Raw genomic sequence first — 17,187 nt, 5'->3', positions numbered from 1 at the left:
ATAGTTGATAACTTGTCCAAGTGGGAGATTGTTGGAATAGTATCCAAGGTCATTAATTATTGGTAATATTTCTTATAATAGTAGGGTCTTTTTGGGTTTTCCTCAAAACGCAAATTAAGTAGAATAAATAAAGGAGAAATTAGTTTATTAATTATTATGGTTAATAATTAATTAGAAACTAATTGGAAATATATTTTGGAAATATATTTTAGGAATTAATTAACAGTTTAATTAATTAAAGGGATGATTGTTCATTTATCGATAGTTAGTTAATCAGGAATGTTCCAGAACCCTTATGGAATTAGGGTTGGATGAAATCACTCCTTCCACATGGGAAATGAGTGAAATTTCGTGGTTAGGCCTCCATCCACATGGGAAGGAGTACTAAACCCTAGGAGGCATCCAATGCTATAAATAGGGCCTTAGGGATTTCATTCCTCCTTGCACATTGACTTGAAGTATTCACCAACCCTTCTTCCTCCCCCTCTTAGGGATGATTTCTAACCACTTTGGGTTTGTGAAATTGACCATTCTCCTAATTATTTTAATTCTACTCTTTGCTATCATTGGGTGTGATACCATTAGAGGGATTCTGGTTTGGATCCTTTCATCCAAGCAACTTCATGGATGTTCAAGATCTCAAGCATGGAGATCAAGGGCCACATAAGAGGTATGTTTTCTTACCTATGTTTTAGTTTTATATGGTTGATGTAATTAGCATGAAGCCATAGCTCCATAGGATGCATGTACACTTAAGTATATCGTTGTTTTGATTTTTCCGCTGCCTAATTTTTGAGTGTATTTGATGCGTAGAAAATCCAACAAGAATGTCCTTGTGGGCCGTTTTTGGGCTTTGGATCATTTTGGGTTTGGGTCATGATTTGTTGGGCCAAGTATGGGAAGGGTAAAATAATCTTTTACTCCTTAGCATTATAGAAAATGATTGGACCCTAGATTATGGGTTGTTACCACTTACCCTAATTATTGATTAGGATTGATCTTGGATTTGTGTGAGAAGTTATGGTAGCAGCAACTCGAGTGTGATTTTTTGGCATCAAATAAAGGTGAGTCTCCTCATAGTATTCATGGGTCAAAGGCACCAATGCCGGCCCATTGATTATGATTAAGGGATGCTAGCTATCTGTGTGAGTCTTGCATGTATTGTATGTGTTTGTATGTATACCAGGTGGGGCCGGATGAATGTGTTAGGTGGGACCCATCGCGTGTTACTGAAAAATTTGTACTGAGTGGGGCCGGATGAATGTGTTAGGCGGGACCCATCGCATGTTACCGACATATTTGTTACTTAGAATTTGCGGACATTGCACTCAACAACTCAGATTTCTGAAGACAATGATGGATCCAAGCTTGCTCTTTTCTCCCTTATTTCCTTGTAACTTCCTTCTTTCTCAAATTCCACCAAAATCCAATAAATAAGCTTTAACTGAAAGGAACAAGCTCTTAATTCTTCATGTAGGCTAGGGTTTTGCTTGGAGGGTTGGAGTCCAAAGAAGATGCCCTGAACTTTGAATTTATTAGCTTAAATATGGAAGAAACCTTAAAAGATCATGAGCTTTGGAAAATTAATATTGATGGCCTTAACGGAAATTAAATTCTAAAAAATCATACTTTCGCCATCCTTATTTTATGGTTATTATGAGTACTCGGTATACTCCACCTTTGACATTCCTAAGAATACAAACAACACCAATACGAACATAATACTTGGTTATAGATCTTCTGCTTTGGATTATTTTAAGAAAGTACTTTTATTAACAGACATAAAATCAAATAATTTCAAGAAAATGACTACAAGATTCTCAATTTATCCAAATATTTAATTATTACTACACCCTATTCTCACACTTTTTTTCTAACACTTTGGAGATACTATGTCCATAATTTTGAGCATACAATATATGTAAAATCTAGAGGTGGCAAAAATTAACCCAACACGAAATAAATGGGTTTGTGTAAGATATTTCAACCTGTTTAAATAAACGGGTTGACACGACACGACACGAAAGTTAAATGGGTAAGGTTAGGGTTGAGAATTTCAACTCGAATATGACTCGGAAATGACCCGTTTATTTATATACATGTTTTTTGAATTATTTAAATAATCTAGAAAGATACAAAACCAAAACCATAAGAAAAATAAAACCTTTGAATTGAATTGTTTTGTAATGTTGAAATGATTTAGCCGTCTAGATCAAGACCTCATTTCAGTTTTTCCATTCTCTCCCAAACTACCCAGTCTCTTTCACCACTCTCACATCCTCATGACCTTATCATCCGCCTCCCCAACTCTCACTCTTTTAATTTTGTCATCTGAACTTACTATGACTTCATCTATTCTGCTTCCAAACTATTAGTTTTTCATTTCCGCCTACCCAACTCCTACTTTTGTCAATATGCTCAATCTTTTAACCTCACATGACACGACATATTTTAAGGTATAGCCCTAACCCGAAACCCGATACGAACTTGACACGAAAATAAACGGGTTGACATGACACGACACGTTAATTAAATGGGTCGGGTTAGGGTCGAGCACTTTCAACCCATTTAGTGTTTCGACTCCACACGACACGATTGCCACTTCTAGTAAAATCTATAGTTTAGCCTAATATTAATATATCTGAACCAAGATATAAAAAGAGGTGATACTTGCATTATAAAAAGAGAAGCAGCCACGTTGTTCCATTATAAAATCTTTTATATGCATCCACGTTCTTCGTTTTAATAAACCAGAGCTCAATCAGAAAGCAAGAAGGACCCCATGGACAATAATCGAGGTAAGCACTCTGTCGGTAAAGATCGAATTTCTCAGTGATAAGAACTACGTCTTTCAGCTTTTGTTCCCGCGTGTAATTTGTCGATTTGATTCCAGAGTACGTAGTTGAAGTTAATATCACCAGACACAATGAAACCGACAACGATAGAAGAAAAGCTCAGGTCTCATTCACCTTTTTTCTCACATTAATCTCAGTTAATGTTGTTCTTTTTTCTCTTTGCTCATAGATTGATTTTGTTTCTTCGAACCTTCGTATTTCATCCCATGTTGCAGCATTCATTTGTGTTAAATTGCTGTAAGCATCTGTAAATGTTAAGATGAATATCAGTTTAAAGGCTAATCCACAATCCAAGACAACTTTACTCAAAGATTCTAACGTAATTGAACTCTTTGCTTTCCCAAAACGGTATCAACTGGAAATATCCAAAGGCTTTAATTGAACCAAACATCCCACATGGGGTTTTGATCAATTTGCATGAATTTTAATCTGGGTTTTTGATTCTGGTACCCAGTTCGATTATTAGATTTCAGAATTCATTTTTACGAACTAGTTGTGAGACGAAGCTAATCATCTTAAATCTAATGCACATGAGGTGCTTATGAAAATCTTGATGTCATTAACTTTGATGCATTTTGGAAAAGGTTGATATGCAAATAGAGACTCCGAAGAGTAGAAAAAGTGGTGAAGGTTCTGGTAAAGGGACAAAAATGGCATTGCAACAAGAAGTAAGTACATTGCTGTCACCTTTGACTTTTTATTTATGTTTGTTGGTATTAGTTGAGGTGTCTTGACGTTCTCTCAATTAGTGCAATTATATTTGATTATATATAATATATCAATTCCTTTTTCAGGTAGAAAAGCTTAAAAAGAGGCTTAAACATGAACAAAATGTTCACAGTGCTTTAGAACGGGCTCTAAGCCGCCCGTTAGGGGCTCTTTCTCGCCTTCCTCCTTATCTCCCTCCACTGGTAGGACACCTTTTTCCCCTTCGATGTTCATAGTAGTCCAATCTTCATTTTAATTATTATTTTGGGTAATTTTTTATTAGAAAAAATCGTAAAAGATGTGGTTGAATGACTTTGATACTGGTTTTGTGATAGTGGATTGTTTTAGTTATGAACAAAATACAAATGAAATGAAAGTATGATGTTGATTACTCTAATCTACACTATCTTCTAACAGAGGTTGAGATCCCAATAAATAAGGACCAATTGGTAATTAAGCATAAGTATTCTGTTATAAATTTAGTGACGAATCTAGAACCTAAAACGGGTTCACTATTTAAATGAAACCAATAAAAAAAAATTAAAGATAGACTTTATAAATCTTTTATATAAATATATATATATATATATATATATATATATATATAATATTTTATAAACAAAATAATAATAATAATAATAAATAAATAAGTGGGTCAAATGACCCATGCATATACCCTCACCAATGCCTATAACCCTAATATTACCTACACATAATTAGAGTAAGAGACTTTCTTTTTGTCCATAGCTAGATAATGTGTAATGATCTCTGGATTAGGTGTTGTATACAAGATCTATTTCTTTTCTAGAATAAATAATTCAAGAATCTAAATGACACCAAATGACTATTCTTTCCTTACATTCTAAATAAAAAAATTCACAATATTCATCGATTTTAATTTGATAAGAGTGTTGATGAAAAGAGAAGAAAGACACATAGATAAAAGGTTAGTGTGTTAACACATTAAGCCAAATTTTTTGGCTTAACCTATTTAGTCATTCTATCCAGATTAAGTAAAAAAACGACCGTGCATAATTGTCTTCATTAAGTGGTTAGCCCATTTTATAAGCCCGTCAAATAAAAAGGAACAACCCTTAACATGTACACGAACATCAAGTCCATATTACATTTAGAATTCTAACATTCACAAATTATTTAGGACTCATGCAAATCTGATTGCACTATTATTTAATGCTTCTAACAATGCATGGATGTTTGCAGACATTGGAGCTCCTAGCTGAAGTGGCTGTTTTGGAAGAAGAAGTTGTTAGGCTAGAAAACCAGATGGTTCAATTTAGACAAGATCTATATGAAGAAGCTATCTACGTTTCTTTCTTTAAGAGGAATCTTGAAAACTTAGCTGATTTTCAAGAAAATTGCCATGCAAAAGATCGTAAAATTGAAACCAATGTATCAACACCCATTACTCAGAAATCCCCAAATCCAAAAACCAAAAGGGTCAAAGCTTTATTAAAGCGATCTCTACACAAACATATTTCAGCAGAAAAATGTCCAAGTCCACAAAAACAACGCGTAAGTGTTAATTTATCGTATTGATAGTGAATTTGCTTTCAATTTAAGGTTTTTATATGGACTTTTTTTTGTAGTTTGAAGGTAACGGGATAGAGGGTGGAGATGTGGGAAAAAGTAGTTTTTATATTCAAGAAAAGGGAATATTGGGAGATGATAGTCCAAATAAGATTTCAGAAAGTTTCCTGAAATGTTTAATGTTTGTTTTTGCACGAATGGGCTCAACTTCGCCCTTGAGAATGGCAGAAATGCTACCTTCATTAGAACCATGTGAGAATCCATGGGCAATGGATTTTAAAGATCCGTATGGTATCTTTTATGAATTTGAGAACACAGATATAGGTCCATATAAGTATTTATACGAAGTTGAAGCAACTACTATTAACAAAAACCATACTACAATCTCTACGTTCCTAGCTCAAAGACTAAAGTAAATATTTGATAGTTATTCTTTTTTATTTTCATTGTATAAAATATAAATCAATATTTGATGTTATTTATTGATTTTTTAGGGTCCTACTAGAGAAACTTGAGTTGGTTAACTTAACAAGCCTTACACATCAAGAGAAGCTTGCTTTCTGGATCAATACATATAATTCGTGCATGATGAATGTATTGAAATTTTCTTAATTTTCTTTATTTCATTCATTTGTAATCTATAAGTTAATTAAATCAATCTCATTATCTTTGTTGCATTAAACTATCAGGCGTTTCTTGACCATGGAATACCAGAGACACCCGAGAGGATTGTTGAATTAATGCAGAAGGTAATAACAAATCTAAAATACAACATTATAACTTTGTAGATTTTTCACATTAAAATATTTCTTGATAGAAGGAAATTGAATATAATAAAAAAAATGCTTCTATAGAAAAATGAAAGTTCAATGTTGTAACTCGAAAGAAAGAAAAATGGACGCTATAATATACAAATGCATGGAAATATGTTTCTATTGCATTAATAATTTTCACACTGCAATTCATTAATAAGGATAACGCAAAAGATACAATTTTATAACGGAAGTATGTTGCTATATCTTTCGTTTTTCCCCATAATGAATGAGAGTTTTATTCTCATGATCAGGCAACAATAAATGTTGGAGGCCATCTTTTAAATGCATTTAGCATCGAGCATTTCATACTGCGATTACCGTATCATGCAAATCATGTAAGTCAACTGTTGCATCTTTCATGTTTTCATGTTCATGGCATAAAAAAAGCTATTGTATTTGAGATTAATTACATGTTTAATTTGTTCAGAGTTTTGAAAAAGGTTTCAAGATTAATGAAGAAACTGCAAGAAGCATATTTGGTTTGGAGTTGTCTGAACCACTAGTGACATTTGCATTGTCTTGTGGTAGTTGGTCATCACCTGCTGTAAGTTATCAATGTTTCATCAATATTCACTTTATTTAACAAAACCTATTATCATAAATCGTGACCTTTTTCAATAGCTTTTGTTTCAAAGTTAACTAGTTTTTTTTTTCTTTTTTTTGCTATATAAAATGTTTTATAAAGTGTCCTTATATTAGTTAAATTGTTATCTTCTAAGTACATGTTAGTCATATATTTAAAAAAAAAAAAAAGATATTACTTGACAACAACATTTAAATAATTAAATATGTTAAATATTGGAAAGCTAAACTTTTGTTATACTAAATCCAGATTTCAAGTTTTTCACTTTATCTCGTCGCACAACTTGCGATGATATGTAATATTATGGAACTGTTGTGAATTCAAAATTTGATTTTGAGATTAAATAAAATATAGTTAGATATCTAATAAAATAAAGCAATTAATCAAAATAATAAACATTCCATGTTTAAAAATAAAGAGCATAGTAAAATGAGATATTATCGAATGAAGGTGGTTAATCATACCAAAAAAAAAAAAAAAAAAAAAACTAAATAATATATAAGTGGTTAATAAAAATGACAAAAAGCAATGTCTTTAATTTCCAATAATGCAAATCACTTTAATAGTTAAATGTACTGTTATTAACTGATGGAAAAACCTAATAGCGGGTAAGGTTCATTATTTAATATACTCTTCGTGATTTTCTAAAATGAAGGTAAGAGTGTATAGTGGTTCAGAAGTTGAAAAAGAACTAGAACTTGCAAAAAGAGATTACTTACAGGCTGCTGTTGGGATTTCAACATCAAAGAAACTGTTATCAATACCAAAACTGTTGGATTGGTATATGCTTGATTTTGCTAAAGACATGGAGTCGTTTCTTGATTGGGTATGCCTTCAATTACCAAGTGATATTAGTCAGGTAGCAATCAAGTGCGTAGAAAGAACATTTAGTGAACCCATTTCAAATTATGTTAAAGTTAGCGCTTATGAGTTTCGATTTAGGTACCTTTTGTACAAATAAACCTTTTGTTAGAGTTTTTTTGACTTACATATTTGTATAGACAATTTAATAGAAAGCTGAAGGATATAAAATGTGACATTACTGATTTCATAAACGTACATGGTTATCCATAAAAGCTTCCAATTATTAAAAGGTGACATTAATGATTTTATTTTATTTTTTCTTGTTTTAATAAACACTAATCCTTCTCCATTAAAAATCCAAAATCGAACTAAAAATCATCATTCAACAAGCACCATCGTTACCAATTTGGATATTACTGTCCCTTGTGCAAAACCTCTACTCTCACGTTAATCATAATAGCGTGATTAATTAGCTTGGCACAAATCAAATAGAATGTAAATGATCACATTAATTTATACCATTATTGGAGGAGACTACAAGCAAGAAGGAAAGATGTACCGAACCACATCATGATGGATGGAATCAAGTATACTATTTACATACAAAAGTATTTGGTTATTGGGGGGAAATTAAGATACTTCTAATGTCGAATAAGGAACAACCAAGACAAAAATAAATTATTGGGTCGAAATCGTCTTTTGTATCAAGGTAATCGTGATGAATAGACATCAACATACTAAAAGAATGGTGTTAACATATCTTTGTATGTATTATGTAGCCCATATTGTTAGTTAGACTTATTTGTATTTAACCCATATACTCATACTAAGCCTATATTGTATGTTATGTATAAATATTGGAATTCATGGGTCATGGGAAAAGGCTAACAACATACTCAAACAATCATTATATGGGACTCTTATTTAATCGATCCTTCAATCCATTCTTGTACTCAATGTTACTGCTACCGATGTCTAGAAAGCTATTGACATCTTTTTCATTAGAATAAAGAAAGCAAAGTCATGGAACTAGATGATGAACTTTGCTCTTTAGCCATTAGAGACTCAACTATCATGGAATATTGCACTTAGATTAAATCCATATCCGACCTACTTGCAAATATTCGTTCCCTCGGTTAACGAACGGAATCTTGTAATCTATGCCTTAAATGGCTTGTCTTCAAAGTTTGCTCACATTGTTACAACCATCAATAAATAAAGAGCATAATCGCATAGTGTAATTTCCACATCTTGATACATCCTCCTCTCAGATGATTATTGATGTATTATATATATATATATATATATATATATATATATATATATATATATATATATATATATATATATATATATATATATATGGGAAAATGGAATATACATTACAGCCCCACCTAAGCTTAGGTATTAAACCTCTTGAAAATATATTGTTTTACTATATAAAGATTAAGGTTAATGGATTCATGGTTAATACTTCAAGATGTAAATTCAAGATTAACACAATAGGGTTTAGGGTTTAGGGTTTAGGGTTTAGGGTTTAGGTTTAGGATTTAGGGTTTAGGATTTAAGTTTAGGGTTTAAGGTCTAGGGTTAGGGTTTAAGGTTTAGGGTTTAGGGTTTAGATTTAGGGTTTAGGGTTTAGATTTAGGGTTTAGGGTTTAAATTTAGGGTTTAGGGTGAAGTAATAAACACTAATTGAGGAAAGAAAACAGAGATGGTAAAACAATAATGAAAGAAAGAAATGTTATGGAAGATGATATATTTACTAAGTGAAACCAAACCGGGCATAATTAGCATGTTAAAACGACATATTTTAGAGGTTTAGTACCTAAGCTTAGGTGAAGCTGTAATGTATATTCCCTATCCCCTATACATATATATATATATATATATATATATATATATATATATATATATATATATATATATATATATATTACTCAAGTTTTAAAATTACAAAACTGATTTTATCGCAACCGGACTAATACACACACTAGGCAGTGAACCTAATCGTGTAATAGTATAGTTGTGGTAAGACCAGGTGTCGAATACTTAGGGAAATGTAGTGAATTAATTTGGAATTTCTGATTATAGGTTACACTAAATAACAGAAAGCAATAAAAGTGGGGGGTTTATGATTCTAAAATTCTCAATTCAATAAATGATTAATCTTGATAAACTGACAGAAAATGATTCTCTTTAGGTACTTTGGTTAGACAAAATTACTTCATAAAATCATTTATAATTACTAATACAAGAGTTATTTATTCTTTATTCACTGATTCCTAATATGACTACTCCCTAGACTGTACAACTAATTATTTGATCTTTAAGACTTTTAGTTACAGTGATCAAGTGCACTAATTATCCTAAAAAATAAGTGTTTAATTCGTATTATGAGAGACTTGAATTATTAGCATAAAAAATCATAAAGCTAATTACGCATGAATGGTCATCAAATGTATACTTAAACAATAAAATCACAACTTACTACATAACTCTAGGTTTTGATCAAACACTAGTCATAGAAATTTATAACACCTAAAATCATATGATTCAAGCATATTAAACTAGATTGTTCATCTAAACCTAACAATGCTCAACAATAATTAGAAAAGTGTAACGCCTGGTTCCTGGTATGTATTTAACTTATAATTATTCATTTTTATATAGCAACTCAACGAGTTGGAGGCCCTAAACTCATCGAGTAGAGATGTTTTGGGTCATGCGTTTTGGTGACCAACTCAACGAGTTGAGATGTCTCAACTCGACGAGTTGGCTGGGTAAAATGAAACCTTAATTCTAGGGTTTTGCACCCTATTTAAACACCTTAACCACAAGGTGTTGGCCATATTTTCCAGCCTCTACTGTCCTAACCCTAAATCTCGAAACCCTAAGCTACTTTGAGTGTTTGTGAGCCATTTTGGGTGTTTTTGGTGTGTCTTGAAGCCATTGGAAGAAAGAAAAGCTTGAAGACACAAAAAAGAGCTTATAGATCCAGAATCCCTGCCTCATCCACAACACTTTTCTGGTATAAAGCTTGAACCTTGCCTTGTAGTTTTTTAGATCTTTTTTAGGGTTATTTTGTTTGGTTTTGTCCAATATCTTGGTCCTTGGGAGTTGGACGTCCCAAATGGGTTAACACTTCAGATCTACGGTCTTGAGGGGGTTTCATGGCATAAAAGTGCCAACTTTATGGCCATGGGAGTCCCATGCAACCTTTATACCATCATTTTGGCCTTTTGGAGCTTCTAAAGGCCATGCATGTAGAGAAAGTTGGAACTTTACGTGATCTTTTTGTCCCTAGAGTCCAAATATATAACCTCATGGCCTATCTTGTGGGTTTTAGTGGTTTTTGATTTAAGACTTTGTCCTTTTTGGGTTAGGGTTTGAGCTTAATATCTTTGGGAAAAGGTATTAATGGGTAAAGTTGGAAACTTTACCCTTCTAGAGGCATTTCCAGTCTAGATCTGGAGTATAGGGTGTAGATCAGAAAAATAATTGCTTAATGCATTAATAAGGGTTAGCAGACCGAAGAACTCAAAGATTTCGCGAAGGAACTTGATGAGTTGTATTGAGAAGTCATGATTCTATTGAAAAGGAATAACTCAGCGAGTTAGAGGGAAAATCGACGAGTTGGATCGCGATATCATGATTCTGTGAGTCATGGAAACTCAGCAAGTTGAAGAGCAACTCGACGAGTTGAGTCAACTTGAAGTGTTGACTATGGCTTGAATTTGACTTTAACTTGACCAAAGTTGGCTTTAAGGGGTTATGAGTATGAAGGGGTACTTAAGGAAATACTTTATGTTTAGGGGATTGAGTTGGGTTGATATTCGGAGTCGGTGACTGTTATGATATTCGAGGTGAGTTTACTTCCCTGTATAAGTGGGTGGAAGGCACCAATGCCGACCCACTATTAGATGTTTATAGTAGAGATGATTGTCTTTGTGATAATTTTATGGTATGCCACTATTTTGTTGATATTTCTGTGCTTGTATGCTATGTTATTATGTGGTAGTGGTAGGGATAAAATAGACCCCGTAACTGGTTAACATACACCGCAGGGAAGGTCGGGCACCCAACTATGCCTGACAGGGTAGGTCGGGCACCTAGATAAGCCTGACAGGGTAGGTCGAGCACCCAGATATGCTTAACAAGGTAAGTCGAGCACTCAGATATGCCTGACAGGGTCGACCGGGCACCCCAGATATGTCTAGCACTTTGTGATTATGTGGTATGATGGGGGAACTCACTAAGATTCATGCTTATGGTTTTCAGTTTTTGTTTCAGGTACTTCTTCTTCAAAAGGAAAGGATTCGGCATGATCGCAGCGTATCACACTATGATTTTTCCATATTATGAGGTTCTTGGGGATTGTACTCTGATATTATTTTCCTATGATATATTGTGGTTTTTGACACTTGGGTTTGATTATGATTTGGATGACACTATTGATGTTTTCAGACTACCATCATTATAAATTACTTAATTAAAAATGAAATTTTTGGTTATGAATTTTAGGATGTATCACGTTGGCATCAAAGCCTTGGTTTGATGGATTCGGACACACTTTTGGGGGTGTCTGGACTCAAATCGAGGGTATGAGAAGTTTTTGCATGAAAAATAATTTTTCAAAAAATAAAATTAAGGATTTCTACTAAAGAACAAGGAGTGTGATGCGTGCAATCGTCTGAGCTCAAGAAAGTTTTCCCTAAGATACCCATACATGTTATATTATGATATAAAGTGTGAATATGTGAACTGCATTCTAGATTATGGCTAAGGATCTAGGAAGGATGCCTTGTATGCCTACTGTATGTTCTTATTGAACTGCATGCTAATACTGATTAGTTAGTGATATGAAGGTCTGATTAGTATATGCCTGGTTTTGGTTACTCAATGCTCGACTGCAGCTTACTTTGTGCTTTTAGGAGTCCTGGTTATCTTTAATTAAGTAGTAAACGAATACGTTAAGTTACATATTACGAGGAATAAATAATTTTAGAGTATTAGGTCTAGCCCTATTTCGCATCACTTGTCTGAGTCCAACGGTTGTAGGGAAGGACCTCTCACTTGAAGAATTATTTGGTCCTAGTAATATGTAATGTTATTCGTGAGCTAGTTAGGGAAACATAGCAGGGACTACTTATGCAGCTGATGGTGGAGAGTGTGCTGGAGATTACCCTAGGGTAAGCCTAGGATGAGAGTAGTGATAAGAATTATCTGATTGAGAATTGCATTCATGGATAGGAAGTGGCTTTGGTAACCCAAGGTGACCCAGGAGGAAAGTACGGATAGATGTGGAAGGTAGTATGGGCTCGTACTACTGAAAGCAGTGGATCCGTACTAGACTCTTGGAGAGTTGTGAGGAACCAAGAATAGCAGAGTGTGAGACCTCTCGATGATTACGTATGACTCTGATGATTGTGTGGTTTGTTTCAACTCAACCAAAGTTACAAATTCTGTTTTATACTCAAAACACTGAACAGGGGTCGGGCTGGGAAATTATAAAAAAATAATATAAAAGTTAGAATAAAGTAGTATTTTTGAAACATATACTTTATTTGTTAATTGCTTGTTATGTGTGGTTTTTAGGTGGGGCTTTGAGAATTTCAAGTACGTTCAAGACTTGGAAAAGAAGGATGATTTCTTCAAGGCTAAAGGTGAGTTCATAGTTTTAACTCACTAAGGTTGCATTATTGAAACGTGCAATCCGTAGATGGTGATTTGATTCACTTTAGGATGACCATGTCATTACTTATGCTTGATGACGATATGATATTTGTGATGCTAAAATACGCTTTGTGCTAATGCCATGATATGACCTAATTGCTATGTTGCTTACACTTTGATGTCCTTGATGTATACGACATGCTAGCTTAAGTTACATGAAATATGATGTATGTTTATGTTTTGATGTGTTGGTTATGAATACATTGCATGTTTAATACACATTTATATCGTATGCATTACATGCTTTACTTAATGTATAAATGACATTGCGGGGTTATGTGTACTGGGTTTGGGTAGTTTACTGACCTTTGCCTAAATTCTTATCCGAATCATTGAGGGTGCCTACTAGGTTGAAAGAGTACCTATAGGAAGAGATATAGCCACAATGGTGATTAGCTGTCGATCTTTCTAGATGACCGTGTGACACATGGTTTGTGGGCACTTCGGTATTTGTGGGCTGGAGTGATGTTGGTCCCTCGTTCACAGCCAGCGCAAACATCACGTGGGAATCAGAAGGTGTATCGTTGGAATTGGAACCGTTTGTATTGATCCTGAATGAAACCGTGGGGTACTTGTACTTTGCAAAGTCAGAGTAGCGAAAGTGGAGTCACGGGGTTGGTGTTTCGGGTGGAAGTCATGAGCCACTTAGAGCATTCGGCTGGTCGTGCACACAAGTAGTGAACGGGGTGTTTCTCTTGGGCTAGGTAGAAATAAGAGACACTTTTCTATCAATCGGTTGGATAGATATAATAAAAGGTTGAACATGTAACAAACGGTTGGTTGCATATTATAAGGTGGAATATATAACAAAGGTTTATTATTAACAAAAGGTTGAACATGTAACAAAAAGTTGGTTGCATATTAAAAAGTTGAATATATATCAAAGGTTACTTATTAATAAAAGGTTGAACATTTAAAGGTTGCTTATATATGAAATGTGATTAATTATATGATATGCGGTTGCTTATGTGGTATTTGATTGATCATATATCCTATGTGGTAGAATTGTGATTAAACATATATGCATATATGTGGTTGTGTAATTATGATATGTGGTTGTTTTCTAAGTGGTATTTGTCTATCATTTTTATGCTTCATCATAAAAAGAATGATTGACCCATTGGGGGTTTGTATGTTCTATGTGCAACTTTATGAACTCACTCAGCAGGGGCTGATACTTGTATCTTTTCTCTTTTGTGTCTTATGATTGGTACAGTCAATTTACAAGATTGGCCTTGGTGAGAGGGGTTCCTATGGGTAATAGATTCATACTTGCGATACCACTCTTGGACACGTTTTGATTCTTTACTTTAAAGTACTTTGTTTACTTTTAATCGAGATAGAATCATGATTTTGATTTCGGAGGTAATGTTGTGATTTGAAAATGTTTTAAAAACTAAGTCTTCTGCTAACGTATTATGTTAAATAAATGATTTAAAAAAAGAAAAAAAATTATGGTGAAAGTCATGACGTTACAAGTTGGTATCAGAGCCATGCTGTGAGTGAACTGAATACAGAGGACAGTGTTCATACTCACAGTTTAGACTGGATCGGTTAGGTGCTCTAGGATTTTTAAGGGAATGGTGTGTGTTGAGAGTTATATGTTATTTTCTATATGCCTTTATGAGATTTACTTTTTTTCTTTTCGATATCGAAGCATGCTCTCTTCTTTCTCGTGAATCATATAATCGGTAATATCTCTCGACATTGGGGGAAATGCTTGTAACCAACAAGATTAGTTATCCATGAACATTCATAGTTCAAATAGTGATTCGCGTATCTATGAAATGGAAGATCATCTTGGAGCAATTATTGGACTGTAGGTATTCGAGAAAGCGTTGCAAGTTGTTTGTTTATCGTTGGTCAATGGCAGACTAGGAAGAGAAGTTTTATGTTAGTATACAGACTCTCACAAGTTATGGAACCCATGAAGCAAAATAGGTGGATCAATCTTTAACCTAAACCTATGAATCATATAACTTCGTGGTAATTCCATAATCAAATATATATGTGTGTGAACGTTAGTATTGGGCCTGTACTATCATAAGCGCGTGATATATATTTAGGACTGGAGGAACCACAAAGTAACCCGAGGACCTGGTGATCAGTACTCAAAGTTGGAATGGATGTATGTTTGGTAGACCTTTTTGTGTCATTGTTCTCTTTTGTGCTCATTTTGATGTACCTTAGAGTGTGTTGACTATGACGTTGGATAGTAACACGGTTGTAGGAAATCTAACATCGATGTAGTAAGATGTTTGACGTGTGTGAAATCTTTGCAGATGACCACATTTTCCTTATTACTGTCTTCCTTTTAGAATCTAGTTGTTCGGTGTTGTTTTCAGTATGGTTTCGTATTCTGCCCACCGGACTGAAATTCTCTAAGTTGAAGAGCACATGCGTATTCTGCTTGTCGAGAGAGGGTATGTCTTACGAGAAAAATTTATGGTGTATTATTCCTCTTATAATTCCTATGATGATGGCACTCAAGTTTCTAGCACGGTGATGTGAGGCCTTCTTGAATCATGCGATTGAGAGTTCAAGGAAAATGATAAGTCTCTTTGATACGGAGCTTGCTAAAGAATGTAGCGATGATTTTCCCTGATGAGGTTTCGAGTGTATAACCACCATGTTAGGTAGATATCTCGTTTGACTATACTTTTTGTATGGATCCAAGGCCAAAGTAACTCTTAAATTGGTTCATTTGGTAATGAAGGAAATGGTGACATAGCTTCATGACTTGTTTAAGTGTGAATTATTCGACCAAGTTCCTAATTTTATGGAGTGCTAGTCCAACTCGTTAAACAAAAGATGATACATGTGTTTGGGTGTCAATTGTCTAAGATTGGATGCGATCAAGATGAAGGCAAATAGGAATCTACGTCCTACTTTGGTTAGGGAGTGAGAAGGTGCAACGAGGGGAAGTGATTGTGTATGCTCCTCAATGGACAAACAGTGATACTTAAAGACTCTCCTTGGTTGAGAATTATTCATTTTGGCAATCGCTGCAAGTTAAGAGTCGAGTGACTTGATGATGGAGAAGTAGTGAGATGATGAGTTGACGCAAGAGATGGTAGATAACATGGTTAGAGAGAGACCAAAAAACATGGGATAAATGAGTCAAGCTCATTAAGTTCTAATGGGAGGAAAGGTACACGTCAGAAGTGACCAAGGTGGTTGAAGACATGAATGTTTGTTACCCTGAGTTGTTTTTATCGATATCTGATTTCGAGGATGGAATCATTTTAAGAATGGGAGAATTGTAACGACCCGAATTTGTTTTCGTCAAAGATGTTAGCTTCTGTTAGATAAATATGTATTTTCATGTTGTTAATTCATTTTTAAGGTTATATAATGAAATAAATTAATAAAAATAGCGTTAATTAATATGTAAATAATTAGTTAAATGATAACAAAATAAATGATTTCATGGAAAAAAATATTTTTATAAATAAATAATATATATGAATGTCAAACATAATTCAATAAAAATGGAAGGGGAGATAATGAACAAAGAAAGAAATATGGAGGGTAAATGTTGTAACTTAGCTGTAATTTACGTTATATTATCATAAGTTTGGTTTTAATATTGAAAGTTATTAAAGTGGGAAGGGTAAGTTATGTACAAAATAAGAGAGTCTAAGTATTAAATACGTAATTTCAAAATTAAACCAGATTAATCTGACCTTATGAAAGCGCAACTTTAAACTTTTCGCATTATATGGAGTAAAAGTCTTGTTCGTTTTTCCTAAGCCTATGTATGTTTTGTGATCCCTCTCCAATTCTCTTGGGCTGTTACGCAATCAACAAGAGCATCTTCAATTTATTTGTGGTTTGTTGAAGCATCAACGAGAGGAGAGGAAAAGAAAAAAAAAAAAAAAAAAAAAAAAAAAAAAAAAAAGACGAACGTGAAGGAGACAAGGGCAAGGAGATCACAAGACGAGAGAAAGAGACGGGACTAAATTGAAGGAAAGCTTCATGGACTTGGTGGAGCCTAGAGGCAGTGAAGTCGACACACACTTGGTGAGATTCTTGATTTTTTTCTTGCCTACGAGTTTTTGATTCTTTTGCAAGGATTATGGACGAGAAAGATGAAGCATTCTTGTGTGTGTATGTGTGTGGTTTAAACATCTTTTAT

General features: G+C 33.9%; 1 protein-coding gene across 1 annotated transcript; it reads left to right on the top strand.

Annotated features, from left to right (window-relative positions):
* The first annotated feature begins 2,766 nt into the window (after window positions 1–2,766).
* LOC145001549 (uncharacterized) lies at window positions 2,767–7,541 on the top strand. Its single transcript, XM_078960921.1, has 11 exons — window positions 2,767–2,798; window positions 2,894–2,958; window positions 3,440–3,523; window positions 3,650–3,766; window positions 4,785–5,096; window positions 5,171–5,523; window positions 5,606–5,705; window positions 5,801–5,860; window positions 6,178–6,261; window positions 6,354–6,470; window positions 7,165–7,541. Exons 1-11 carry the CDS (start codon window positions 2,783–2,785, stop codon window positions 7,468–7,470), a joined length of 1,614 nt encoding a protein of 537 aa, XP_078817047.1. The 5' UTR covers window positions 2,767–2,782; the 3' UTR covers window positions 7,471–7,541.
* The last annotated feature ends 9,646 nt before the right edge of the window (window positions 7,542–17,187 follow it).

The sequence above is a fragment of the Lactuca saligna genome, chromosome 6 (assembly GCF_052625555.1).
Source record: "Lactuca saligna cultivar CGN05327 chromosome 6, ASM5262555v1, whole genome shotgun sequence".
Lineage (NCBI taxonomy): Eukaryota > Viridiplantae > Streptophyta > Magnoliopsida > Asterales > Asteraceae > Lactuca > Lactuca saligna.
The sequence above is the reverse complement of the archived record's forward strand: the minus strand, read 5'-3'. Positions and strand labels throughout refer to the sequence as shown.

Coding starts and splice junctions, on each gene's coding strand:
- LOC145001549 (XM_078960921.1), top strand. Junction 3,524..3,649: donor AAATGGCATTGCAACAAGAA/GTAAGTACATTG, acceptor TTCCTTTTTCAG/GTAGAAAAGCTTAAAAAGAG. Junction 6,471..7,164: donor GTAGTTGGTCATCACCTGCT/GTAAGTTATCAA, acceptor TCTAAAATGAAG/GTAAGAGTGTATAGTGGTTC.